This window comes from Emydura macquarii, unplaced genomic scaffold (assembly GCF_026122565.2).
Source record: "Emydura macquarii macquarii isolate MOO-44397 ecotype Brisbane River unplaced genomic scaffold, CSIRO-AGI_Emac_v2 contig_3295, whole genome shotgun sequence".
NCBI classification, from domain to species: domain Eukaryota; kingdom Metazoa; phylum Chordata; order Testudines; family Chelidae; genus Emydura; species Emydura macquarii.
The window spans coordinates 6,393,417-6,417,781 of record NW_027133432.1 but is presented as its reverse complement, the minus strand read 5'-3'; the positions used below and the strand labels follow the sequence as shown (position 1 = coordinate 6,417,781).

General features: G+C 44.0%; 1 protein-coding gene across 4 annotated transcripts in view; it reads right to left on the bottom strand.

Moving 5' to 3' along the window:
- BCKDHB (branched chain keto acid dehydrogenase E1 subunit beta) overlaps positions 1–16,421 on the bottom strand; it is a 272,429-nt gene extending 256,008 nt beyond the window's left edge. For 3 of the 4 annotated variants that reach the window (XM_067532623.1, XM_067532625.1, XM_067532626.1), the window contains exons 1-3: positions 16,203–16,421; positions 11,707–11,784; positions 7,056–7,124 (exon numbers count right to left, since the gene is read on the bottom strand). In XM_067532623.1, the coding sequence (XP_067388724.1) occupies positions 7,056–7,124; positions 11,707–11,784; positions 16,203–16,365 (310 nt within the window). In that variant the 5' untranslated portion in view covers positions 16,366–16,421. Of the gene's footprint in view, positions 1–7,055; positions 7,125–11,706; positions 11,785–12,304; positions 12,427–16,202 lie in introns of all 4 variants that reach the window. The other variant, XM_067532624.1, reaches the window with a different exon arrangement.
- Between the last annotated feature and the right edge of the window lie 7,944 nt (positions 16,422–24,365).

The following is a 24,365-nucleotide window of genomic DNA, read 5'->3' as shown; positions in this document are numbered from 1 at the left end:
GAAACAATACTAATAAGGTACAACTACAAATTATTCCAATGCGAAGCTAAGGTAGAAACAATAGAAAGAAGCCAATACAGCTCCATCAAGAGCTCTTAATGACTGAAAATCAAAAAGGAATCCAACAAAAAGTGGAAACATTGGTAAACTGCTAAGGAAGAGTACAAAAGAATAGCATAAGTATGTAGAGACAAAGTCAGAAAAGCTATGACACAAGATGAGTTGCACCTAGCCAGGGACATAAGAGGTTCTTTAATTACATTAGCAGAAAGAGAAAGATGAAGGAAAGTGTAGGTCTCTCTACTTAGCAGGGAAGAAGAGCTAACAACTGATATCAAGAAGGCTGAGGTGTTTATCCATTTTGCCTCAGACTTCTCTAAAAAGGTTAATGGTGACTAGATACTCAACACAATTAACAACGAGAAAGGAATGCAAGTAAAAATAGGGAAAGAACACGGTAAATAATATTTAGTTAGGTGTATTCAAGAAAGCAGGGCCTGATGAAATTCATCCTAGGGCACTTAAGGAACTAGCTAATATCTTTGGAGGAAAGGTGAGATCCCAGAAGACTGAAGTGCAAACCTAGTACCTATCCTTAAAAAGAAGAACAAAGAGGACTCAGGGAATTATAAACCGGTCAGACTAACTTTGATTCCTGGAAAGATACTGGAACAAGTTATTAAACAATCAATTTGTAAGCACTTAGAGCAGGGGTGTCAAACATACGGCCCGCGGGCCAGAAACGGCCCGCCAGCCTTTTTGGTTTGGCCCGCGAGGTCCGTGTGCGTGGCGGTGAGATCTCGCGGCATTGTGTTGGGCCGGCAGCCGCGAGATCTCGCGGCATTGTGTTGGGCCGGCAGCCGCGAGATCTCGTGGCATTGTGTTGGGCATCTCGCGGCATTGTGTTGGGCCGGCAGCCGCGAGATCTCGCGGCATTGTGTTGGGCCGGCAGCTGCCAGAGCACAACGCCGCGAGATCTCGTGAGATCTCGCGGCGTTCTGCTGGGGCCGGCAGCCGCGAGATCTCGCGGCGTTCTGCTGGGGCCGGCAGCCGCGAGACCTTGTGTAAGCTGGGCCTTGTACATACATACACAGCCTTGTGTAGGGCCTTGTAATTATGTTAGCAAAGAAAAGAAAATTGGAGAAAGAACATCGTGTGGTTCAAGAGAGGTGGAGAAATTTGTATTTCTTTGCTGAACTGAATGGAAAGCCAACATGTTTGATTTGTACGCAGCATGTAGCTGTTGCCAAAGAGTACAATGTTCGGAGGCACTATGATACCAAGCATGCTGAGAAGTATGATAAATATATTGGAAAGTTGCGTGAGAACAAAGTTTCTGAATTGGAGAAGTTATTGAAAAAGCAGCAATCGCTATTTACAAATGCCCATCAAGTAAGCGAAGCTGCAGTTAAGGCAAGCTACATGATTGCACATGAACTAGCACAGTCATCAAAACCTTTTTCAGACGGGGAAATGATAAAGAAATGTATGTGTAGACTGTGAAATTTCAGCTAAGATGGGCCTACTTATAAAATTAAACTACCAAATTAATAAGTGCATATTGCAGAGTATGTGAAATGGTGGCTGGAGTCCCTTTTGAAAAGATGTGATTGTTTCTCATTGCAACACACCCATGCTGTCTTTCTATTCTAAAAGTATGTCTGTTATTTCATTAAGGTAACTGTTTATTAATTGCCTCTCTGTCTGGACCATTTTCCCTAATGAATTTATCCTCTGGGAGTAACTCATCTATGCAGTAAACAGAAATGTGTTAAATGCAGGGCATGCTAGACCTCCATGGCTCCAGACCTCTCAAAATACCTTGTGATCAAAGCTAATGGCTGGATACCATCCCAGGTATTGCTCAATTTAATCACAACAACCCCAATACCCCTTTGTTTGAAGGGTGGAACACTGAAGCTAAAGAACAAATCTAAGTGGCTAGCACCTTTTCACTAATTAAAGCACATGGGTCTGTCCCTCGTATTGTTTTCTGTAATTCCTGTGTTTACTCATGTAAATTAGCAAAATGCTTTGAAAAACATTGGATTGAAGAATATAAAAGAGAAGCAATGGAAATAAGCAAGCAGGCAAGCTTCAAGAGAAGAATCACTCTTGACAAGAAACTGAGAAGAACTACCATCTTGCCCAGCTGCCTTCTGAGACCACGGATCCAGGCTCTCGGGGGAAGCTGCTAAGAAACCATCACCGCCTCTTGCCTGCATTGGTGAGGATAATTGCTTTTGCAGCTAAAATATACTGGACTTTTGGTTTGGGGGCTCATTTTATATGTTTATAAGTATAGTAATTAAAGCTTTTCTGTCATTATCGAACAAGAGTCGTGTCAATTCCTGAGCACACTAATAGCAGATCCCAGTTTGTGAGGTAACATATGTTAATGACTGCAGAATTAATATGTCCGGATAAACGGCAAGCCTTTGAAAATATAAGCCTCTCGAAAAACACAGTGGCTGAGAGAATCAGTGATTTGTCAGAGAGCCTTAACAATCAACTAAAGGACAGAGTCAAGTCCTTTGTTGCATTTTCGATTGCAGTTGATGACAGTACGGATGTTAGTGATGTGGCACAGCTTGCAATTTTCATTCATGGTGTTGATAAAAACATGTGCATAACAGAAGAGTTTGTAGAATTGGTTCCTATGAAAGACACAACAACAGGTGACGATATCTTTAATAATTTGGTGGAAACTTTGGACAGATTAGGTGTAGACTGGATGCAAGCTGTGAGTCTGGCTACAGATGGAGCACCACAAATGGTGGGTAGAAAAGCTGGAGTTGCTGCAAAGTTAAAGGAAAAATTGCTTGCTCTCAATCCGCAAAATCAGTTTTGTAATTTACATTGCATTTTACACCAAGAAGCACTGTGCAGTAAAACACTGAAACTGGATAATATTTTGGATGTGGTTATAAAAACAGTTAATTTTATACGAGCAAGAGGCCTTCACCACAGACAGTTCAACTGCCTTCTGAAAGCAACTGAGAGACCCCATGGGTTACCATATCACACTGATGTTCATTGGCTAAGTCGGGGGGCTGTACTGAAACGCTTTTACGAATTGCGTGGTGAAATACAATTGTTTTTGAATCAGAAAGGAAAGGTTATGCCTGAACTGCAGGATAATGAATGGCTTCAAGATCTTGCTTTTATGGTGGACATCATGGAACACCTGAACTGTCTCAACACAAAGATGCAGGGACGCAACAAATTGGTGACAGGTGTTTTTGACAGCATTACTGCTTTCAAGATTAAACTTCAGCTTTGGGAAAAGCAACTTTCAGATAATAATCCCGCACACTTTCCAACTTTAAAATCTCAACACAACACAGCTAAGTTTCATTGTGATGCTCTCACAAAAAAGTACAGCAGCAAAATTTCCAACTTAAGAAATGAATTCCAGGCAAGGTTTTCTGACTTCAAATACCTTCAGAAAGACTTTGCAATTTTCCGTAACCCATTTTCTGTCAATGCGCACGAGCTCTCAGAGGAGCTTCAGATGGAAATAATCGAACTGCAGTGTGATTCTGTTCTGAGGGATAAGTTTTCCAGTGTTGATGTTGGAACATTTTATCAGTATGTAGGACCAAATTACCCCAGGCTGAAGTCTTTTGCTTCAAAAATTCTGTCCATGTTTGGGACAACGTATGTCTGTGAACAGCTCTTTCCTGTAATGAACATCAACAAATCAGGATTTTGTTCTCAATTTACTGATTCACACCTGAATGCAATACTGAAGCTTGCCACAGCCCAGTGCCTTGCTCCAGACTTTGATGCAGTGGTCCAAAGTAAGAGGTGTCAGGCATCAGGAAGCAGCAGTAGCAGTAAATAAAGTACTATAATTCTTAATCATTGATCGATTCTTTTAATCATAAAATAGTAGTTGTAGCAGTGAATTTACTGAAGTTTTATATAGCTGATATCAAGCAAATAAAATATAATACTACATAAAAATGGTTGTGCCTCGTATTTTGATTTATGGTACGTATGGCCCACTTGAAGTACATTTACTTCAAATCTGGCCCGCCATAGCAAATGAGTTTGACACCCCTGACTTAGAGGATATAATCTGATAAGGAAGAGCCAGCACGGATTTGTCAAGATCATACCAAACCAACCTGATTTCCTTCTTTGACAGATTTACTGGCCTTATGGATACTGGGGAAGCAACAAATGTGATATTTTGATTTTTAGTAAGGCTTTTGACACAGTCCAACATGACATTCTTATAAGCAAACTAGGAATATGCAGTCTTGATGAAATTACTGTATGGTGGGTACAAAACAGGTTGAAAGACTGTACTCAAACAGTAGTTATCAATGGTTTGCTTCAATCTGAAGGCATACCTAGTAGATGAGGCAGTACTTGGTCAGATACTGTTCGACGTTTGCATTAGTGACTCTGATAATGGAGTAGAGAGTATACTTAAAAATCTGTGAATGACACCAAGTTGAAAGTTATTGCAAGCACTCTGAAGGACGTGATTTGAATTCAAAATGATCTTGACAACTTTAAGAATAGGTCTGAATTCAACAAGATGAAATTCAATGAAGACAAGTGCAAAGTACTTCACTTGGAAAGGAAAATCAAATGCCCAACTACTGCTGAAAAGTATCTGGAGGTTATAGTGGATCACAAATTGAATGAGAGTCAACAGCATGATGCTGTTACAAAAAAGGCTATCATTCTAGGGTGTATTAACAGAAGTCTCATATGTAAGACATGAGAGGTATTTGTCCTGCTCTACTCAGCACTGATGAGACCTCAGCGGGACTACTGTGTGCAATTCTCAGTACCACACTTTAGGAAAGATGTGGACAAATTGGAGAGCATCCACAGAAGAGCTAAAAATGTTAAGAAAAACACCAAATGAGTTGTGTGGTTGACTGGTCAGTTTGTATCTCTGGTGTTCATATCTGTGAGGTTCTACTGTATTTAATTATATATAGTCTCAAATCAGGTCAACTCATAAAATAGATAATTAAAATCAGGATTTTATTTTTTCTCTTAACAGTAATCAGTGTGAACTGCTGGGTTATTTTATTGTAACTTTTCTATTTGAGAATTGCATGTAGCACTATTCTTTACTTGCTACCTTCCTTCCTGAGACAGCCATTTAAGCCCTACATGTAGACTGTGCTTTTCTTGATATATAAGCAATTTAGATTCACTGACAGTATTTGAAAATAGAGATGTCTTCTTTCTCCCCACCATCTCTGCACCACAGTCTTGATATTGAATAACATCTGTGTAATACTGAGCCATTATTAAACTCGGCTAACAATAATATAAATTGTTATTTATATTGTTATTTATATATTGCTCCCTGCAGACTTTTCAGGGACAGACTGCCATCTAGTGATCTTTATTACACAGCATAAAAAAAGCAAGAAAAAAAATTAAAGAAAAAGTTTTAGATATTTTGAAGCCCTCCTTTCAGGGAAAGGACCACCCTCACATTTTATATCAATACACTGGAATAATACAAGATCATTGTTAACATTTATACTTTCTTATTACCATTTTGCTGGTAAGTGAAAAAACGTCAACATGTAAAAGATCCCTTTGGCCCTCATTAATATAATGTCAATAAGGCCTTTAATTTTTTGCATACACAATACGAGGAGGCTGTTTACGCAGTGTAATACAACTTGTATTGCATATACAAGCACTTTGGAACTTGCTGTAATTCACACCCCCATAGTCTGAACTGCTGGGTTGTGCAGACATGATCTTCCTTGTGTAATTAAGGCTCTCACTGAGGTATACTGTGTTATCCCCCATTACTCTCAACCAGCATGCAGGTAGCTATAGATATTACCTATACATGAAACACGGATGATTTTACACTGTGATAAGAGCTTTTGTGATTCTAATAAAAACAAGTTAAAAATCATACGTTCAATGAGCAACCAGAAAGGAGCTATTTCAATTGTACAACAGAAATTCAAAAAAGAATTTTTTGCATTTTCTGAGAAGAAATGCCATTAACCAGAAGAACAGAGACTAACAAAGAGCTATGAGCTGATTCTTCTCTCTTAAAAATCAGGACTAACTCCACCGAAGTCAAAGTTATATCAGTGTAATTCAAGAAGAATCAGGCAAACCTTTTAACCTTTCCTCTAGGCAACTGAAAAAAAAAAAGAGAATCAGCTATAGGAATCTCAACTCAGAAAAATAACGGGACAAAAGCATTCTTAAGAATACATGCCATTTAAGAGATGTTCAAAGAGCACATCAAGGATTCCACAAGAGGAAGTAACACTTAAGATTCCCAGGTATTTTAAAATAAAGCTTCCTCCTGTCTTCTCTTATTACTAAGTCAAGCTTCATCAGATTATCCAAGAACTGAGTGATGTGGTAAAAGTAACATCTTATTTTCTATACAGTTTCTCAAGTTATGCTTTTCATATCAGGTAGGTTACAAAAATGACTGTTCTGGTTAATTTGCGGACAAGATAACTAACATTTTTCAGGATCCTTCTACACAGGACCAGAATATGAATAAAAGAATTATGTTTAAAATACAGCTCAACAGTGGTTCTAACACTGGCTGGCTAAACCATAAGAAAGTGGTTTGCTTGGGGGGAAAATGTGTTAAAAACAAATTTAATATAGGGTCTGATCTTAGTTCCTGATCAGCTATAAACAGTATCCAGAAATAAAAGTGTTACATCATCTTTATAGAAACAATACAGTTGGTGGGAGTAATCTCAGGTTACTAGTTGTGAGTAAAGATAAAAAATACCTCTTATCTAGTCTTATCAGACACTACAACCTGGAATTCTAGTAAAAAAGGTTTTTAGCAAGTCTGTTGAGTTGAAAATAAAATGTAAGTTATAAACTCAATGCTTAATTTGGAAATTCCTATTAACAAAATAATACCTGTTAAACATTCATCTTCAACTATATCAAACCAAGACAAACAAACCCAGCTGCAAGATTTTCCAAACAAGATTCCCATCTAGAATCATAAACTATAGAGGAAAAAGGAAAGATTTTAAAATCAAACATTGCTTGTGTAGAAACAATTAACTCACCATATTTGTCTCGCAACCCAACAGTGCACCTGAAGACTCCACCAAAGGCTACATCTTCGCCAAATATTACTGCAAAATAATACATAATTTATTTTATGAATGCAAACACCCATCTAGTACGAAAATTAATATTCTATTTATTCTATTCTAACCATTTGAGTGGTTAGTGCTGCCCTCACCTGAATTTTAGTTTCCATTTACATTCAACATTTTAAGTTTGAATACTCATGATTCAGTGAGAACATGTTTTAGTATGCCTCTAAACAATTTACTGAATATACAGTACTATAAAATACTATAGTTAAAATGAAAGGCCTTGAATTTCAGATGTTTCATCATGCCCAAATGGACCCTAAAACACTATTTTTATCAACAAATTCAAAGGTGTTTAAATATAGTATGTGCATTAGCTATCAAGATTCCCCCCACTTTTTCTACACTCTCATAAGACCACATTACCTATTTTTAAAAAAAAGTACATTAAGCAAAAGGAGGGCCACAGGAAGGGAAAGAGAAGGAGGAGTAGGACAATAGAATGTTTAAACTTTCTAGCTATGGTTTCATAAACTACTGTAGGAACATTTTAGAATAAATATTTAACACAGCACCTGAGTGAATACAAAATCATTTAAAAATTCCAAGCAGCTTTGTGGATGACACTAACCAAACAGCCACTGAATTTAGACATTCCATTTTAAAGTTTAAGATCGGATGGAATCTTTCCTTTAAATCAAAAATAAAAATGAAGTCGTAAGTAAGGACTCCTCATCCACTAGTTTGTAAGCCTTAACAGGCTCTATTCCCTCTCCCACCCCCAATTTTAAGTAACTTTAGTGCTCCTAAAAAATATTGAACTGATCACCACAAATGTTAATCCATCCATAAAATACCAAGCTTCTCCAAATGTTCCAGCCATGTACTGTACTATAACCCTGACCTGAAGAAACCACTTTTAGGGAAAAGAAGGTAGTCCAATAACTATGAGAGTTGCCAGCTTAAATATTATGCTCTTTGCAGTGTGAACTATTGGAGCCAGACAAATCACTAAAAAGCCACTAGACAGTAAATGGCTCCACATTTTAAAACAGTCTAGTCTTTTCCCTTAAACTGACTGAAGTTTGATCTTTTTAAAAATAATTTTAGGATTTTAAGGGCAAGGCTATTTTATGATTTCTCATTGAGAAATACAACTTATTTCTATATTAAATATAGAAAATTGGACAGATCTGCAGCCTTTTGTAATACATCGCAACATGTGCCTTACACCTGCTGGCCAAGTTATTCAGTGCTAGTGATTCCCAAATACTTGTATATCTAAAGGGAGAGAGAGCTCATTAATTCCCACCCTTACCAAAAAAATACATTAACCATCTTTACAGAAAACAAAAAACTGGCCCTCTTATCTATGTTAGAGCTTTTAAATAAATGTGGGTTAATTCACCACTGCACAAGGTAATAACCAGACAGATTCATGACACAGAGCAAAAATGATGCAAGAACAGATTAACAATATCTTGCTCTTACTGACTGAAGTATGTCTCTAGCCTATCTTCCTAGATTTTCTTTCTGGTTTGTTTTGGTTGTTGGGGTTTGTCTTGCTTTGGTTTGTTGCTGTTGTGGTTTTACTGTTTTTGTTTTTTGCTTTAAGTTAGAGCCTTTACAAAGCCTTTCCCATTTAACATGGCTACTAATTTTGTGCCCATTAGCATAGGAGACATCAACGCTATCATACTGCTACCAGAGTACATCAGTGGAAGCCCATTCTTTGTAGTCATTGAGGGACTGTATTCAACCAATCTGCACAGAGATTCATGAGAAGGTTAGCTGCCTAATCTAACTGCCATTGAAGTGGATAGGAAAATTTCCATCTACTTCATTGGGAATTGGATCAACCCCTAATCTAAAACATAGTTTCTCAACCTGTGGTACGCGTACCCCCTTGGGTACGCGAGACACAGGCAGGGGATACGTGGCGAAAAACCCAGTGAAGGGAGGCAGGCAGCAGCCACCAACTTCTGGGGAAGCCAGGCGTCAGCCACTTGCTTCCCACTGGGAGGTAGACAGCAGCCGCCCTAGTCCTGGGAAGCTGGGCGGCAGCCACAGGCTTTTGGGGATGCTAGGCAGCAGCCGCCCACGGCCCGCCTAGTCCAGTTCCCAAGTGGGAACCCGCCGACAACCTCCTGTGCCCTGCGAGCTGGGCTCACAGCTGGGTGGCTGCCACCTATGCCCCGGCTCCAAGCTGAAAAACAGCTTCCCGTGCCCTGGCTTGAAGACGGTAAGCAGCTGCTTGCCACCTGCCCACATCCCTGGGTCTGAGCCTGCACGGAAGCCTCCTCCGCCCCAGCTCGGATTGGGTGGCAGTCGCCCACCTCCTGGGCTGGCAGCCAGGTGGCAGCCACCTACAACTTGCCCAGATGGCAGCTCCCCTCCCCGGCTCAAAGTCTGCTGCCCAGAAAGCCACGCAGAGAGCCCAGCGGCTTGCCCAGTCCTGAAGCCAGGCTCTACCCACAAGCTTACTGACAGCTCCAGATTTTACCAGTATAAAAATGTTAAGAGGAGCCCACACAGTGTGATTTGCCCCAAGCCCACACCCCCCTAGGGAGGGGCCATGGGGAGCGCTGCTATCCACACTGGGGGCTGCTAGTGCCTGCTCCTACCTCACAAGTTCCCACTTGTGTGATGAGAACACCACGTGACCCCGCCATCGGGCCATAATGATTGGCTGGCATTGACCTTTGCTCCTATATGGAGGAAGTGGAGGACGAAGGAGGGGAGAAACAGCAGGGGGGTTTGTGACCTGTCATAGCCACACAGCATTGCAGAACTTAGAACACTCCTGCTTTACGAGAAATACAGTTGTCCAGCGGTAAAGGGGAAAAAGATTGTATTTCTCTGAGTGGAAAATTGAGTGTAGGGGTACTTATTAAAATTTTCAGAAGTTAGGGGGTACTTGCTACTTAAAAGGTTGAGAAACACTGACCTAAAGCAACAAAACACGATTAGGGACAAATTTTATCTTCTATTGCAAGATTAATTAATGAACAGACAAGGTGAAACACATAGCTCAGATCTTGGCTCTACAACTGAAGTCTTGATCCTGCAAGGAATTCTGCATGGGTCCACCTGTGCAAGACTCCTTGCAAAATTGCATCCAAAAACTCAGTCAAAAAACTAAGGATGAGATACAGAAAAGCAATTTTCCATACACTGGAAAAGCTGGCTTGCAGGTAGAGAGCTGATTCCATGAGAATGCTTCAGAAATCTTATGTGCCTGGAGCCAACTCACCTTTACTCCCCCTTTACAAAGCTAAGTAGTTCAGTAGAGCAAATTATAGCACACAGGAGATGTCTCTAGAGAGAGAGAGACAGGAAACACATCCAGGCAAAGATTTATTTGAATGCTTAACATAGAATTTTCATACTGCATGAGAGCATTAGTTAGGTTGGTCAAGTCCAGTAGCATGCCTCCAGTACTGCCAACACCTGAGGTGCTGATGCTTTAGGAAAAAAACATAATACATCTTAACAACAGTGTAATTGTGTTCATGGGAAGGGGAAAAGCAACAAGCTTCCTTACTAATCTCTGCCATGATCACTTAACTTCCTAAAATAGGTGATTCAATGTCTTTTAACCTAGCACACACAGTTAAGAACTGTTATTGGTCAAAATTATCAAGCCCTTTTAAAAATCTGGCTACAGTACTGTATTTGCCTTTGTCAGTTATCTACCTCCAGAATTATAGACCAGATTACAATGATTCTCCTTTGTTCAATCACAAATACGTTGTTTTAAAAATGGTTCTGTCATTATTGAAGGCAAAATATCTCAAACTCTCCACAGCTTTTAATCAGCTAGCTTGGGAACCAGTAGCCATAGTTTTCTTTTGCCATTCTACTATTTTATTAGTTGGGACTCCTAAATATGCTGTGTGGAACTTGCAACATACATTTTGACCACAAACTGTTCTATCCACAAACATCAAAAGAGGTAGATCCAAAGGTGAGTCAAAGAAAACACAGTAAGTAGCCATGTGTACTGGTACACAGCAGAATTATATGAAATCTGTTTACCAGTATCTGTTACAGATGTAAAGAAATATTTAAAGAGCAGCAAAATGAAAAACTAGAGGCAGAGAGAGTGGTGTTTCTGCTCATCACTGCAAATATGCACATTTTGCAGCAGTCAGGAAAATTCCCAGGTAAATGCATTTTTGGAAAAAACACCGCACAAACCTCTAACACCTGAAGTGTTTGAGGAGTACACTTTTTGATTTCAAGTAGACTTTTTTTTTTAAGTTGAGAATTAACTCCTCATTTACCTGCTAGGACCTGAGTTTCTCCTGACATATTTGGAACATCACTCACACACAAAGCAGACTAAGCAATGCAGCTCTCTGCCCATATTAAATTTAATGAGGCAGTCAGCTACTGCAGGAGAAACAGTTGCAGCTGTAGAACTCACAGGTACAATGGGGTAAAGTCTTTCAGTACATGGTTTATACATTTTTAATCCCATAGGTGTATTCTGTTAGTGATTTGGGACCTGAATCAGTTTATTTCTACATTTTATTATTAAAAACATTTCAGATAATCTTAAAAATGACCTGTAATTTCACAGTACACCAAGACACACATTACAGTTATAGCGTACCTGCAGTTGGATCTCTGGACAAGGCATTATCCAAGGCACTTGTTATAGACTGGAAAAGATTCATTTTCTGGGTTTGCCCTGCATGGAAGACATTATTTAGCTACTTATCTGTTACAAAAATATAAAAATTAAATTAGCCAGCAGCCACTGAAGCCCTTAAAAGGAAAATGCTAATGAGGTTCAAAAGGACTGTTTTGCTGAACAGACTTTAAATTGATGAGAAGCGGTTTGGCACACTTTATAATCCTACTAAGTACAATACTGCTGGCCAGCATTTCAGATCTCTTTCAAAAGTTACATAATTATTATAGCAAATGCTGTAACTTCCTTCAGACCTCCAGCCACAAGAGAGGATGAAAATGCCTTACAAAGTTACAAAGGCTAGGACCTACAGTTTATAAGGCAGTAAGCTTATCTAAAATTGTTTCCTTATGAAAAGTATAACTGTTTGAGGTATTGTTACCCACTCTGTTAACGTTTACCAAACTTTTCCCAAATTTTATTCCATAGCCTTCTTTCCTATAGGATACTACTGCTATTAAATCCAGGATGCTCATTAACTTTGAACATTTCTAGAAGGCTGCAGAAGTAGCCTTACATTGCTTCAGCTTCTGGGGACCAGTTGGATGGTGTCTTTGAATGCAATTGAAGGGACGGTAGGAGAATGGAGTCCAGACAGCAACAAGCAGTGGGGGAATCAGTGATGCTGAATAGCCATAACTACAAAGGATAAAGGGAGTAATATGACAGTGGGGTGTTACTATTGAGGTCTCACACACACCAGATTTTTAAAACTTCAACCCTTAGCTTTTACACTGTTTCCCATTCCTCATCCCAATATGCTGTGAAGATGACAAGATTTTACTGGAAATACAGATGTACAAGAATGGATAGCTGGCAGCCACTCCACCGTCTATTATGACCTAGTCAGATTTTTACAAACAAAGCAAAGTTGGATCTGGTCAGTTACTGGATGGGAGACCTAGAAGGAACTATAAGACGTGGTAAAGCTTCCCCCCTGAGTTATTACTGAATACGTGCCCCAGGAGAACATTAGCTGTAAACAGGCCTGTCTTCCGAATGAGACAATAAAATGGAGTTTCAGACCATTCATGATACTAGGAGTTGGACCCTCGATATCCTGAAGAAACTAACTCAATTAGTTAGAATCTAACTTTCTAAATAACCTATCGATTTAAATTTGGTTCAGACACAGCTTTTCACTTCCTATCAAACTACTGTATATGTTGATGTACACAGCTAAAGACCTGTATCATTCCAGCCCAGAGTTGACTGCACTGATCCCTATATATTCCCTGCATTGCAAGGCTTCATTAGTTGTCATTTGTAATACACTGTGATCTTTCGGGGGCCAGAGGGAGGAAAATGCTACAAAAGCTCAAAGCAGCAGGCTGAGATGGAATAATATGGCTGTAATTTATAAAACTGTCAATCTCTTGCCCCTTCCTACACTAAATTATTTACTGACAACCCAATCTTCCCAGAACTTTGGGGATAAATAAATCTCTGCTACTCATCTAGCTTCTGACTTATTCTTATCTTTTAGTAGCTTAATAGTGACTGCTTTGACCTGCCACTACTTCTCATAACTGAAAGGCTCCTTTCTAACTCCATTCAAGAAAATGGGAACTAATTGCACCCTTCATATCTGAGCTCTGAAACTAGCTGAAGAGAATGCAATAGAGACTTTTTTTTTTTTTTTAAAAAAAAAAAAAAAAAAAAAAAAAAAAAAAAGAGTATCTACTGTGTGATGGTACAGTCAACCTCAGCATCACACAACCTCAGCATCACACATCGCTTTTACCATATATGTGAATGCAAGGTCATACTGCATGATTACTGTGATTTAAATCAAGGAATCAATAGTTTTCTGTTCATCTAATTAATTGGTTCAGCACAGAACAATAACAGGCTTTCCCACAGTGGCCTCTACACTACACCCTCATACATCTCAACCTGAGGTAGGTGGCTCTATGAATAAATAACCCTATAGACCTGCTCTTGCTGTATCCTGAGTGCCCTTATCTCCTATTGACTTCAGTGGAAGTTAAAGGTGGAAAGAACTAGAATCAAAGTAACCAACCTAATGACCCCTTTTCAGAGGAGGGGAGAAATCCATATGGAAGAAGGGATTATCCTACAGAAAATGAGTACCACCCAGGACATCTGAGAATTAGAAATATGGAACACATCAGAAATACAGTGCCAAGACACTGAATGGAATCCCTGGTAACTTGTAAACTTTTACTGGACAGGAGTCTCCACTGTGGCAAAAACTTATTGACAGCAGTATGATCTATGCCAAGTGGTTGAAGAAGAGAGAGAAACGCAAAGTGTTGCTAAGACCGATACTCATTATTAAGGAACTTAGAGATGTTCATTATTGTGGGGTCCCTCAGTTAGGATATCAGGATAGAGGGGGTGGAGTGCATACACATAAATACACAGGGGGGGGTTGGGCAGAATGAAACTGACCACACTGGTCAGTTTCACTGCCATGGTGGAGAATGCTATGTGCAGTAGTAGAGCAGGCAAGAGTCATGTCAATTTTCACTCTGCATCTGCCTGGGAAAAGTTAGGTAAAGCTGAGCCAAGAACTATTCTTTACGGAGGCAGCCTCAAAAGCAATGGAAAGGTTGGAAGAAAGGTGATGTAGCAGACATGTATCACCCCCATCACAACAAAGTGAAGTGATCTGAAGTGATCATTACAAAAAAAACAACTATTCTCTCTTCTGAACAGAACCCTGACTGTTCATCTATTTGCTCCAGGGTGCTGTAGCAAACTTTTCCCCTGTTGCTAGCCTCTCCACCTGGTGGAATTGAAGTCCCAAGTATCTCCGGCAAATGCCAAAGCCTGCAACTTCTCCAACATACACTGAAAAACATATCACAGCAACCGTAGAAATTAACACAAAATTCTGTGGCACACTAAAAATTTGAGGCAACATAAGATTAATTGAATATTACGTGAAAATAATTAAAGAATGTTATACTGATAGTATAGACTTAATGGTGAGAATGCCAAATACAAATAGCCAAACGTGAACTGAACTGACTCAGCCACAGAATTTCTAGCTTGCTACAACATGCTGAAGAACTCAGGGCCAGCTTGCCAAAGACTGCGTGGGAACTTGACTACTTTATAGCTAGGCTTTGCAAGATTCAATTTAAATCAGATGTTGGTAAACATCAATTTCAGCAGGCATATTGAAATCAACAAAAAATATATCTATTGTGACAGTGGGTATTGAATGCAGCCTCCCATATCTTGTGTCTGCAGGGATCAGGTATTGCTGGCTCTGCCCGCAGCACAGAGAGCCCTTTGCAGTTAGGTTTGCTCACCCACTCAGCCAGGTATGCAGGGGCCGTCCCTAGCCTCTTTGCAGTCCTGACTGGGTATCTCTGCTCCACCACTGCCTCCACTGCCCTTTTCCCACAGGGGTCTTGGGCCTTTCAGCCATACAGGGAGCCCCCTACAGCCCTTCCCCAACCATAATCCCACCACCAACCCCTAGATATAAAAAATAAAAATAGGCAAAAATAAAAATGACTAGTAATAGTCAAAATTGCAACAACAAAAAAATTGAATTCTGCTAAGTCTATTTTAGCAGAACCAACAAGAGATAATGGAGCTCCTCTCCAGTGGAGTCTCACATTACTCTGTTCAACAGAGTAACAGAAAACATCTTTTCTACACCTTTTAAGTGAAAAATTTTCCTTCTTTAGGGCAGTATTGGCTTTTGAAGCTAAAATGCAACTATGTCACACATCTACTTTTCCTGACCCTGAGTGAAAAGAAATTTTAACACAAAAACAGCAATGAACAATTGTAAGTGCTCTTCTACTTGGTGACCAGCCCCAGATCCTGGCCAAAAATCAAATCATGCCACCTGCCTTCAACTTCAGGTCATTTCAGGGGAGTGAGTGACTCTCTAGTGATACCAACTCGTGTAATTGTGTCGCAAGGCTGGGTAGCAGCCGGATATGTAGCTAAAGCCCCAGCTACTTGAACGGAGGGGGGAATCTCAGTCCCGCCGACAGAAAGGCAGATCCCACCCTCCTGACTGCAGAGGGGGCCTGACAACGCGGCGTCAGGCGCCCTACACGGCTCCGACCCCAGAAGGCTGGCGGCCGGGAACGAGCGTTGACTGTTAACCGGGAAAGCCTGAGGATTTTCAGGCCGCTCGTTGCTGGGGGGAGCGGGTTCGTCGTTCTGGGCCGGGGTGACAACACGCTGCGCGCTGCCGGCCGGGGGTGAGCGCTGTCAGGCGCCGTGTAACGGCCGCTCTGCCTGGAGGGACCCGCCGGGGGAATCCAGCGTCCTTTCCCCCAGCGCCCCCCTTCAGCGCCCTGGGGGCGACCCCTCGGGCCGAGCGGACCCAGAGCAGCGCCTGGACCCAGAGCAGTCCCTCTCCGGGGGGGGGGGGGGCGGGACGGGGCAGGCTGAGCCCGGCGCGGCGGCCCCGCTCTCACCGTGCGCGCTGGGCTCTGGGTCCGGCTGGAACGAGAAATGCGCCGCGTGCCGCCGCGGCCCAGCCGCCAAGGGGAGCAGCCGGCCCCACACACCGGCCCGCAGCGGCCCCTGCCCGGAGGCGAGCACCGCCGCCCGACGCAGCCCGAACCCGGCGGCCGCCATCTCCTCCAGGGACGGGGGGACTCAGAAACGCAGCTGTGGGGGACGGCCGGGCCAGCAACAGCACGTTGTAAAGAGGCGGGGTAGCAATGGAGTTTTCCTATTGGCTAGCAGGTCGACGGAGAACGGACCAATCAGAATCCGTACTGCTGTAGGCGGGGTGAGGGCCCTCCCCCGGAGAGGAGAGTCTACAGCGCAGGCGTACAAGGAAGACCGGCGAGAATAGGCCCGGCGCAAAGGCGAGGGGCGGGGCTATGCTAATTGTGGGCGGGGCGGGGCTGAGGGAGAGAAAATGTGCGGGGGGAGGAGGGGTTACGCTGAGGGGAGGGCTGCACTGCGCGGGGCCGGGAGCCCGGGAAAGCGGCGCTGGCGGGGGACGGGGCTGTGTATCGGACGGGGAGTTAGTGCCGCGCCAGCCCGGCCTTTCCTGCTGCCAGACTGGGGGGTTGCTGGGCTTGCGGGCCTGTCGTGCTGGGGAAGGGCCGGTACTGCAGGCAGCGCTTTGCTGCACAGCCTGTGCTCAGGGCGAGCCCCCAGCCGGAGCTGCTGCTCCCTGCCATTGCAGTTCGCTTTCAAGGCAGGGCAGCTGCCAGGCCCATCAGTCTGTGCCCAGGAACCTGCCTTCTCCCCCCTGCCCAGGCCCAGCTCCCTCCGCTCCTCACAGCCGCTTGTCAGTTTAAACAAGGGGGCAGCACCATAACCCCCCTTATCTTCTCTAGTCCTGCACATTCCTCTGCCTCACTGACAGGCGCATCCCCAACCAGGACACCTGCGCTGTGTCTCTCTCAGCCCCCAGAAGTTAGTCCAATAAAAGATTTAAGAATTGTATTGAAGATAATGTTTAAAAAGTTATGGTACAGAGTTAAAATGAAATGGTTACTGGACATCCAGGCATAATGTACAGATTATCGGGGGGTACAGAGTTTGGTTGGGAGTCAGGGAGTACAACGAGAGGATAATTTGTGGTATCCTGGATGGGGGGGTGATAGTTTTGACAGTTAGGAATGCAAGGGATCGGTAATCACTTAGTGCAGGGATTACATGGGATGCGGTTAATGGGAAGTAGATATGTCCGTAATAGTGGATTGTCCCTCATTGAGTCAGGTAGGTAGTTAAGTTAGTCCATTAAGCTATAAGTTTCTCGCGGTGGCGCTCTGGCGTGCTCCTCACGGTACTGTCTGTGTCCGGTGACGTGCTCGATGTAAATGTCTCGACCACCGGATTGCGTCAGATACCATGAGGCGCCACATCAGCCGGGCGTAGTGCCGACCGACACCGCAGGCCCACAGCACGCATTCGTTGTGGAGATCCCAAGCGCCCCGTTCCCCAACGATCAGGGCGTGGGTCTGCACCTCATAGATCCTCCTTACGAGCTCGGGTTGCATGAAAGGCCGAGGTCCGATTTTCGAATGGGACCATGACGTCCACCATGATGATTTTCTTCCGGTCCTCATTGGTAATGACGATGTCCGGCCTCAGAGGGCTGTCGGATCCGGGAACGGCGGAGTTCACGGTCACCTTTCCCCAGTGAGCTGGGATGGCTTTCACGAGTCAGCTCTGGACTGCGTTGTGCCGTAGCTGCCAGGCTCGGGAGTGGGGCTTACAGCCGCAGAGGACGTGGGGCAGGGTTTCATTGCTGTGCCTGCACTTTCTGCAGCGTTTATCCCAGTTCCCATGGCAGATGGTCCCGTTCAACGGGAGGCAGTTGAGTCGGGCCCGGTGGATGAACCGTCAGTCCACGAATCGGATGAAGCCGCCCCCTGGCAGAAAGTGTTTGCTGGCGTCCCACTTGCTGGTTAGTTCGAAGGCCTTTCCCTGATCAGGTTTCTTTTTCAGGTTCTCCACATACAGTGTGTAGATGGTGGCCTTCAGGGATCTCTCCAGCATGCCCCGGGCACGAGGGGTGACAATGGTGTGGTCGGGGGCTCTGATCCGCGACACCAGGACTGACAGCTCCTGGCGCTCCTCGCACCACGTCCAGCGGCAGCCGATGCGTTTTCCCAGGTGCCATGTGGCATTGCGAGCGCAGGTCCAGAGCGAGGCAATGTCGCCTCCGTCCCATCTGAATTCGCCATCCAGGGAGCCGCTGAGATAGGTGGCGATGCTGTGGCTGGAGGGTGTTCTGTTGATCCACTTTTTGACCACCTCTTCCAAGGCATTCGCGGCGATGTTCTTCATGACGGCGTCCGGGCAGGTCAGCAGGCAGAAGGCCTGGGTGATGACTGTGATGTCGCAGAGGTCGTCCATGCGGGGAACGTTGGCGCCTCCCTGTCTGTGCCCGATGTAGGCCAGCTCGTTGCTGGCCCTCTGTGGGAGGAAAAGCCACCCCTTCACCAGCTGCCTGATGGCGCTGTCAGCCTTGTTGAGGGCACTTTTGCCACGGCCGAACCCTGCAGGACGAACGAGATGCGGGTGATCAGGAAGGTATTCAGGGCATTGATCTTTTGCCAGGGCGCCAGCAGGGAGGCGTCGATCTTGGTGGCGTCCTGTAGGATCTCCTTGATGGTCTCCTCGGGGGTCTGTCGGACGTGGAAACTTGTAGGCATGCCCAGGTGCTGGTACACCTGACCTTCCTCAAGGGGGATCATGGACTTGCCCTGAATTGAGAAAGAGGTCGCCTGGACTGAGTCCCTTCTGCTGCCATTGATGTGGAGGGATGCACATTTCTTGGCATTGAAACGCAGCCCCATCCAATCGGTGGCCTGGCTGGTGGCATCAAGCATTCCTCGGAGGCTCTCGGGGTTGTCTGCAATCAGAACCAGGTCATCCGCGTAGGCCAGGATGTTTACCCTCTCACCGTGGAGCTTGAACCCTCTTGGACTGTTGGTGACGGATCGGATGGGCAGCTCCACGCTGAGGTTGAAGATGATGGGCTTGAGGGGACAGCCCTGCTTCACCCTGCTCCGGATTGGGATCTCCACGGTCTCCCCCTCGGTCGAGCGGATTGTGGTGGTGCTCCCATTGTACAGCTCCCGAAGCAGCTGGAGGAAGTCTCTGGGCATGGAGCGTGGAGAAGATGTGTTGGTGGGGCATGGACCCGAAGGTGTTAGCCAGATCCAGCCAAGCCACGGCGCACCGCTGCCATTCCTCCTAGCCATTTGGATGACCGTTTGTAGGATGAAGTTGTGTTCATGGCAGGCTTCGCATGACATGAAGCCCTTCTGGATGGAACTGACAGCTCCCCCGTTCATGGACCAATCTGTGAGCCTGACTGCCAGGCAGCTGGCATACAGCTTGTAGATGGTGGAGCACACACGTGAGAGAGGGGCGGAGCCACAGGAGGAGGGGGAGTGGCCACCATGCAGCAGTGTTTAGGGCTGGGAGCAGCTCCTGGCCAGGGCACTGGGCCCACGGCACATGGGAGAGGGGAGAAAATGTGGCACGCCACATCTGAAAGATTGCTGATCTCTGCCCTAGAGTTAGCCATTAAGGTCTGAGTCTTCACCAGTCTTACTTCTCTCTTCCCTAGACTACTTCCTACTGTGCTTCTTTAAACTCCTCCTTCACCAGCTTTCCTAGTCAGACTCTCCCCCACCTCTTAATCCTATTAGGTAAACCCTTCCTGATGCAAGCAGGAGGAATTGAAAGTCCTGGCACAGTCAAGAAACTATGACATGATTGGAATAACTGAGACTTGGTGGAGTAACTCACACAACTGGAGCACTGTCATGGATGGGTATAAACTGTTCAGGAAGGACAGGCAGGGGCGAAAGGGTGGAGGAGTTGCACTGTATGTAAGAGAGAGCACTATGATTGCTCTGAGCTCCAGTATGAATCTGGAGATAAGCCAGTTGAGAGTCTCTGGGTTAAGCTTAGAAGCAAGAACAATGAGGGTGATGTTGTGGTGGGTGTCTGTTATAGACCACCAGACCAGGAGGATGAGGTAGATGAGGCTTTCTTCAGTCAACTAGGGAAAGTTTCCAGTTCAGAGAACCTGATTCTCAAGGGGGACTTCAATCACTCTGACATCTGCTGGAAGAGCAATACAGCAGAGCACAAACAATCCAGGAAGTTTTTGGATAGTGTTGTAGACAACTTCCTGGTGCAAGTGCTGGAGCAACCAACTAGGGGCCGTGCTCCTCTTGACCTGCTGCTCACAAACAGGGAAGATTTGGTAGGGGAAGTAGAAGTGGGTGGCAACCTAGGCAGCAGTGACCATGAGATGGTCGAGTTCAGGATCCTGATAAAAGGAAGAAAGGAGAACAGCAGGATACGGACCATGGACTTCAGAAAAGCAGACTTTGACTCCGTCAGGGAGCTGATGGGCAGGATTTCCTGGGAGGCTAATAGCAGGGGGAAAGGAATCCAAGAGAGCTGGCTGTATTTTCATAGAATCATAGAATATTAGAGTTGGAAGGGACTCAGAGGTCATCTAGTCCAACCCACTGCTCAAAGCAGGACTAACCTCAGCTCTATAAAGAAGGTTTTAAAGAAACCTTATTGGGGGCACAGGAACAAACCATCCCGATGTGCAGAAAGAATAGCAAATTGGGTAGGCATCCAGCTTGGCTTAACAAAGAAATCTTTGGTGAACTTAAACACAAAAAAGAAGCTTACAAGAAGTGGAAGCTTGGTCAGATGACTAGGGAGGAGTATAAAAATACTGCTCGAACATGCAGGAATGAAATCAGGAAGGCAAAGCACAATTAGAGTTGCAGCTAGCAAGGGACATGAAGGGGAACAAGAAGGGTTTCTACAGATATGTTACCAACAAGAGGAAGATTAGAGAAAGTGTGGGCCCCTTACAGAATGGGGGAGGCAACCTAGTGACAGAGGATGTGGAGAAAGCTGAGGTACTCAATGCCTTTTTTGCCTCTGTCTTCATAGTCAAGGTCAGCTCCCGGATTGCTGCACTGGGTGGCACAGAATGGGAAGGAGGCAAACATCCCGCAATGCTGAAGGAACAGGTCCAAGACTATTTAGAAAGATTGAACATACACAAGTCCATGGGGCCAGATGCATGAGGGTGCTGAGGGAGTTGGCTGATGTGATTTCAGAGCCATTGGCTATTATCTTTGAGAGCTCATGGCAACAGGGGGAGGTCCCTGATGACTGGAAAAAAGCAAATATAGTGCCCATCTTCAAGAAAAGGAGGAAAGAGGATCCAAGGAACTACAGACCAGTCAGTCTCACCTCAATCCCTGGAAAAATCATGGAGCAGGTCCTCAAGGAATCCATTTTAAGGCACTTGGAAGAGAGGAAGGTGATCAGGAACAGTCAACATGGATTCACCAAGGGAAAGTCATGCCTGACCAACCTGATTGCTTTCTATGAAGAGGTGACGGGCTCTGTGGATGTGGGGAAGGTGGTGGACGTGATATACTTTGACTTTAGCAAAGCTTTTGATATGGTCTCTCACAGTATTCTTATCAGCAAGTTAAAGAAGTATGGGTTGGATGAATGGACTATAAAATGGATAGAGAACTGGCTAGAGCATAGGGCTCAACAAGTAGTGATCAATGGCTCCATGTCTAGCTGGCAGCCGATCACAAGCAGAGTGCCCCAGGGGTCGGTCTTGGGGCCGGTTTTGTTCAACATCTTCATCAATGATCTGGAGAATGGGATAGATTGCACCCTCAGCAAGTTTGCAGATGACACTAAGCTGGGGGGAGTGGTATATACCCTGGAAGGTAGGGATAGGGTACAGAAGGACCTAAACAAACTGAAGGATTGGGCCAAAAGAAATCTGTACTTAGGACAGAAGAATCCCATGCACAGCTACAGACTGGGGACCAACGAGCTAGGCAGCAGTTCTGCAGAAAAGGACCTGGGAGTAACAGTGGATAAAAAGCTGGATATGAGTCAGCAGTGTGCTCTGGTTGCCAAGAGGGCTAATAGCATATTGGGCTGCATTAGTAGGAGCATTGCCAGCAGATCGCAGGAGGTGATCATTCCCCTCTATCCCTCTATTCGGCATTGGTGAGGCCGCATTTGGAGTATTGTATCCAGTTTTGCGCCCCCCACTACAAAAAGGATGTGGAGAAGTTGGAAAGAGTCCAGCGGAGGGCAACAAAAATGATTAGGGGGCTGGAGCACAAGACTTATGAGAAGAGGCTGAGGGAACTAGGCTTGTTTAGTCTGCAGAAGAGAAGAATGAGGGGGGATTTGATAGCAGCCTCTAACTACCTGAAAGGGGGTTCCGGGGAGGATGTAGCTAGGCCGTTCTCAGTGGTGGCAGATGACAGAACGAGGAGCAACGGTCTCAAGGTGCAGCGGGAGAGGTCTAGGTTGGACATTAGGAAGAAGTTTTTCACTAGGAGGGTGGTGAAGCACTGGAATGGGTTACCTAGAGAGGTGGTGGAATCTCCATCTTTAGAGGTTTTTAAGCTGTGGCTTGACAAAGCCCTGGCTGGGATGATTTATCTGGGGTTGGACTAGATGACCTCCTGAAGTCCCTTCCAACTCTAAGATTCTATGATAGATTATACCGCCCCCCTTCTGTTTTACCTCCTGTCTTTAAAGAAGCCCTACCTGCTTCCTCACAGGTGTGCTTCCTTCTAATTAGCATCCTCCACACAGCCTAAATCTTCTGTTTGCATCTTAATTGACTGATTGGGGCTTAATTCAACTCTTTCAGGGCTGGTGTGGGGGAGTACACTCCTCCACATTTATCCAGAATCAAATTGCCTTGAATAGAAGTTGCCTATTATTCTTCCTTTACCAAACTTGGGTCTATCTACTCTCAGATTGTGAATTCTTAAATTCTTATGAGCCCTGCTCTGAATAATTGGCATACTGGATCAGACCCATGGTCCATCTAATCTCTGGTAGGAGGTAGCACCAAATGCAAAAAGCTAATAGCTTTCTAAATTTATGTTTGCATTAACTATTATAAGTCAGGATATCCTTATCCAAAAGTGTCCAATCTTTTTGGTTCTTGCTAAGCTTTTTAACTCAGCAGTATCCTCTGGCAATAAGTTTCACAATTTAATTATGCATTGTGTGAAAAAAATATTTCCTGTTATGTTTTGAATTTGCCACCTTTTAATGTAATTGGATTTCCCTTTGTTCTTGTGTTATGAGACAGGGAGAACAGAAGTTCCTACACTACCTTCTCTATATAATTATGCACAGCTGGAGAACTAACATTACTCCAGCTCGTAAAGTCTCCTGTATAGATTTGGTGGAAGTAGTTTTAAATGCAATTTAATTTGGTGAAATAAAACACATTAGGAATAAAATGGATATAATTACTACCCTACTGTAGCTGGAAAGACATGAGTTGTAAAGATCATGCTGTGGATTGCAAGCTGTTTGTATCTTTGGTCTTTTAGACCTTAGAGAGACATTATTGTACATATCCAGATTCTCTTATGTCATCTTATTTCAGTGCTGCTGAATGTATTGTTTTCTTTTTAATGCAGTATAAAGTAAGTGTTAAATACTTGTACGGTTACTTGCTTTATTCAGAAGACTGCATGCATATAAAATTAAGTTCATTTGAATAAATTATTCATTGCAAGAAATGCAGACATACTTTATGTATCTATATTTGTTATCAGTTGTTTTATATTAGTTATAAAAATAAAAGGTTTAACAAAAGATACAGATTGTTGTTTTAATACAAAACCTGAGTTCAAGCTAATGAAATAAGTTTTTATTATGAAAAGTGACTGTGAAAAAAGAAGGTGCATTTCTATTTTCATTCATTCTGACTGGCTTCCAGATCACATGTGCTCAGTTTACAAGTAAAATATATTTTGAACTGCCAGCGCTGCAAACTGAACTTGGGATCTAACAGTCAGGTTGGAGTTTTTCTTGCACATCATCTGAAATAAAGATTCTCTGTGCACTTCAATGGTTTTGCATAGGTGTAACTTATCGATCTTCAAATATGAACAGAGTAAACAATGCTGTTGATAGTGAACAAAATGGAACAGAAGCCAGGTCTCTCTCTCAACTTTGTGGGCTATTATTTATTTGTTAGCTGCAGCACCCAGTGTATACTAGGCATTTTCCAAACTCTGAAGAATAAAATTTTCTGAATAAAGTAAGAAACCCCA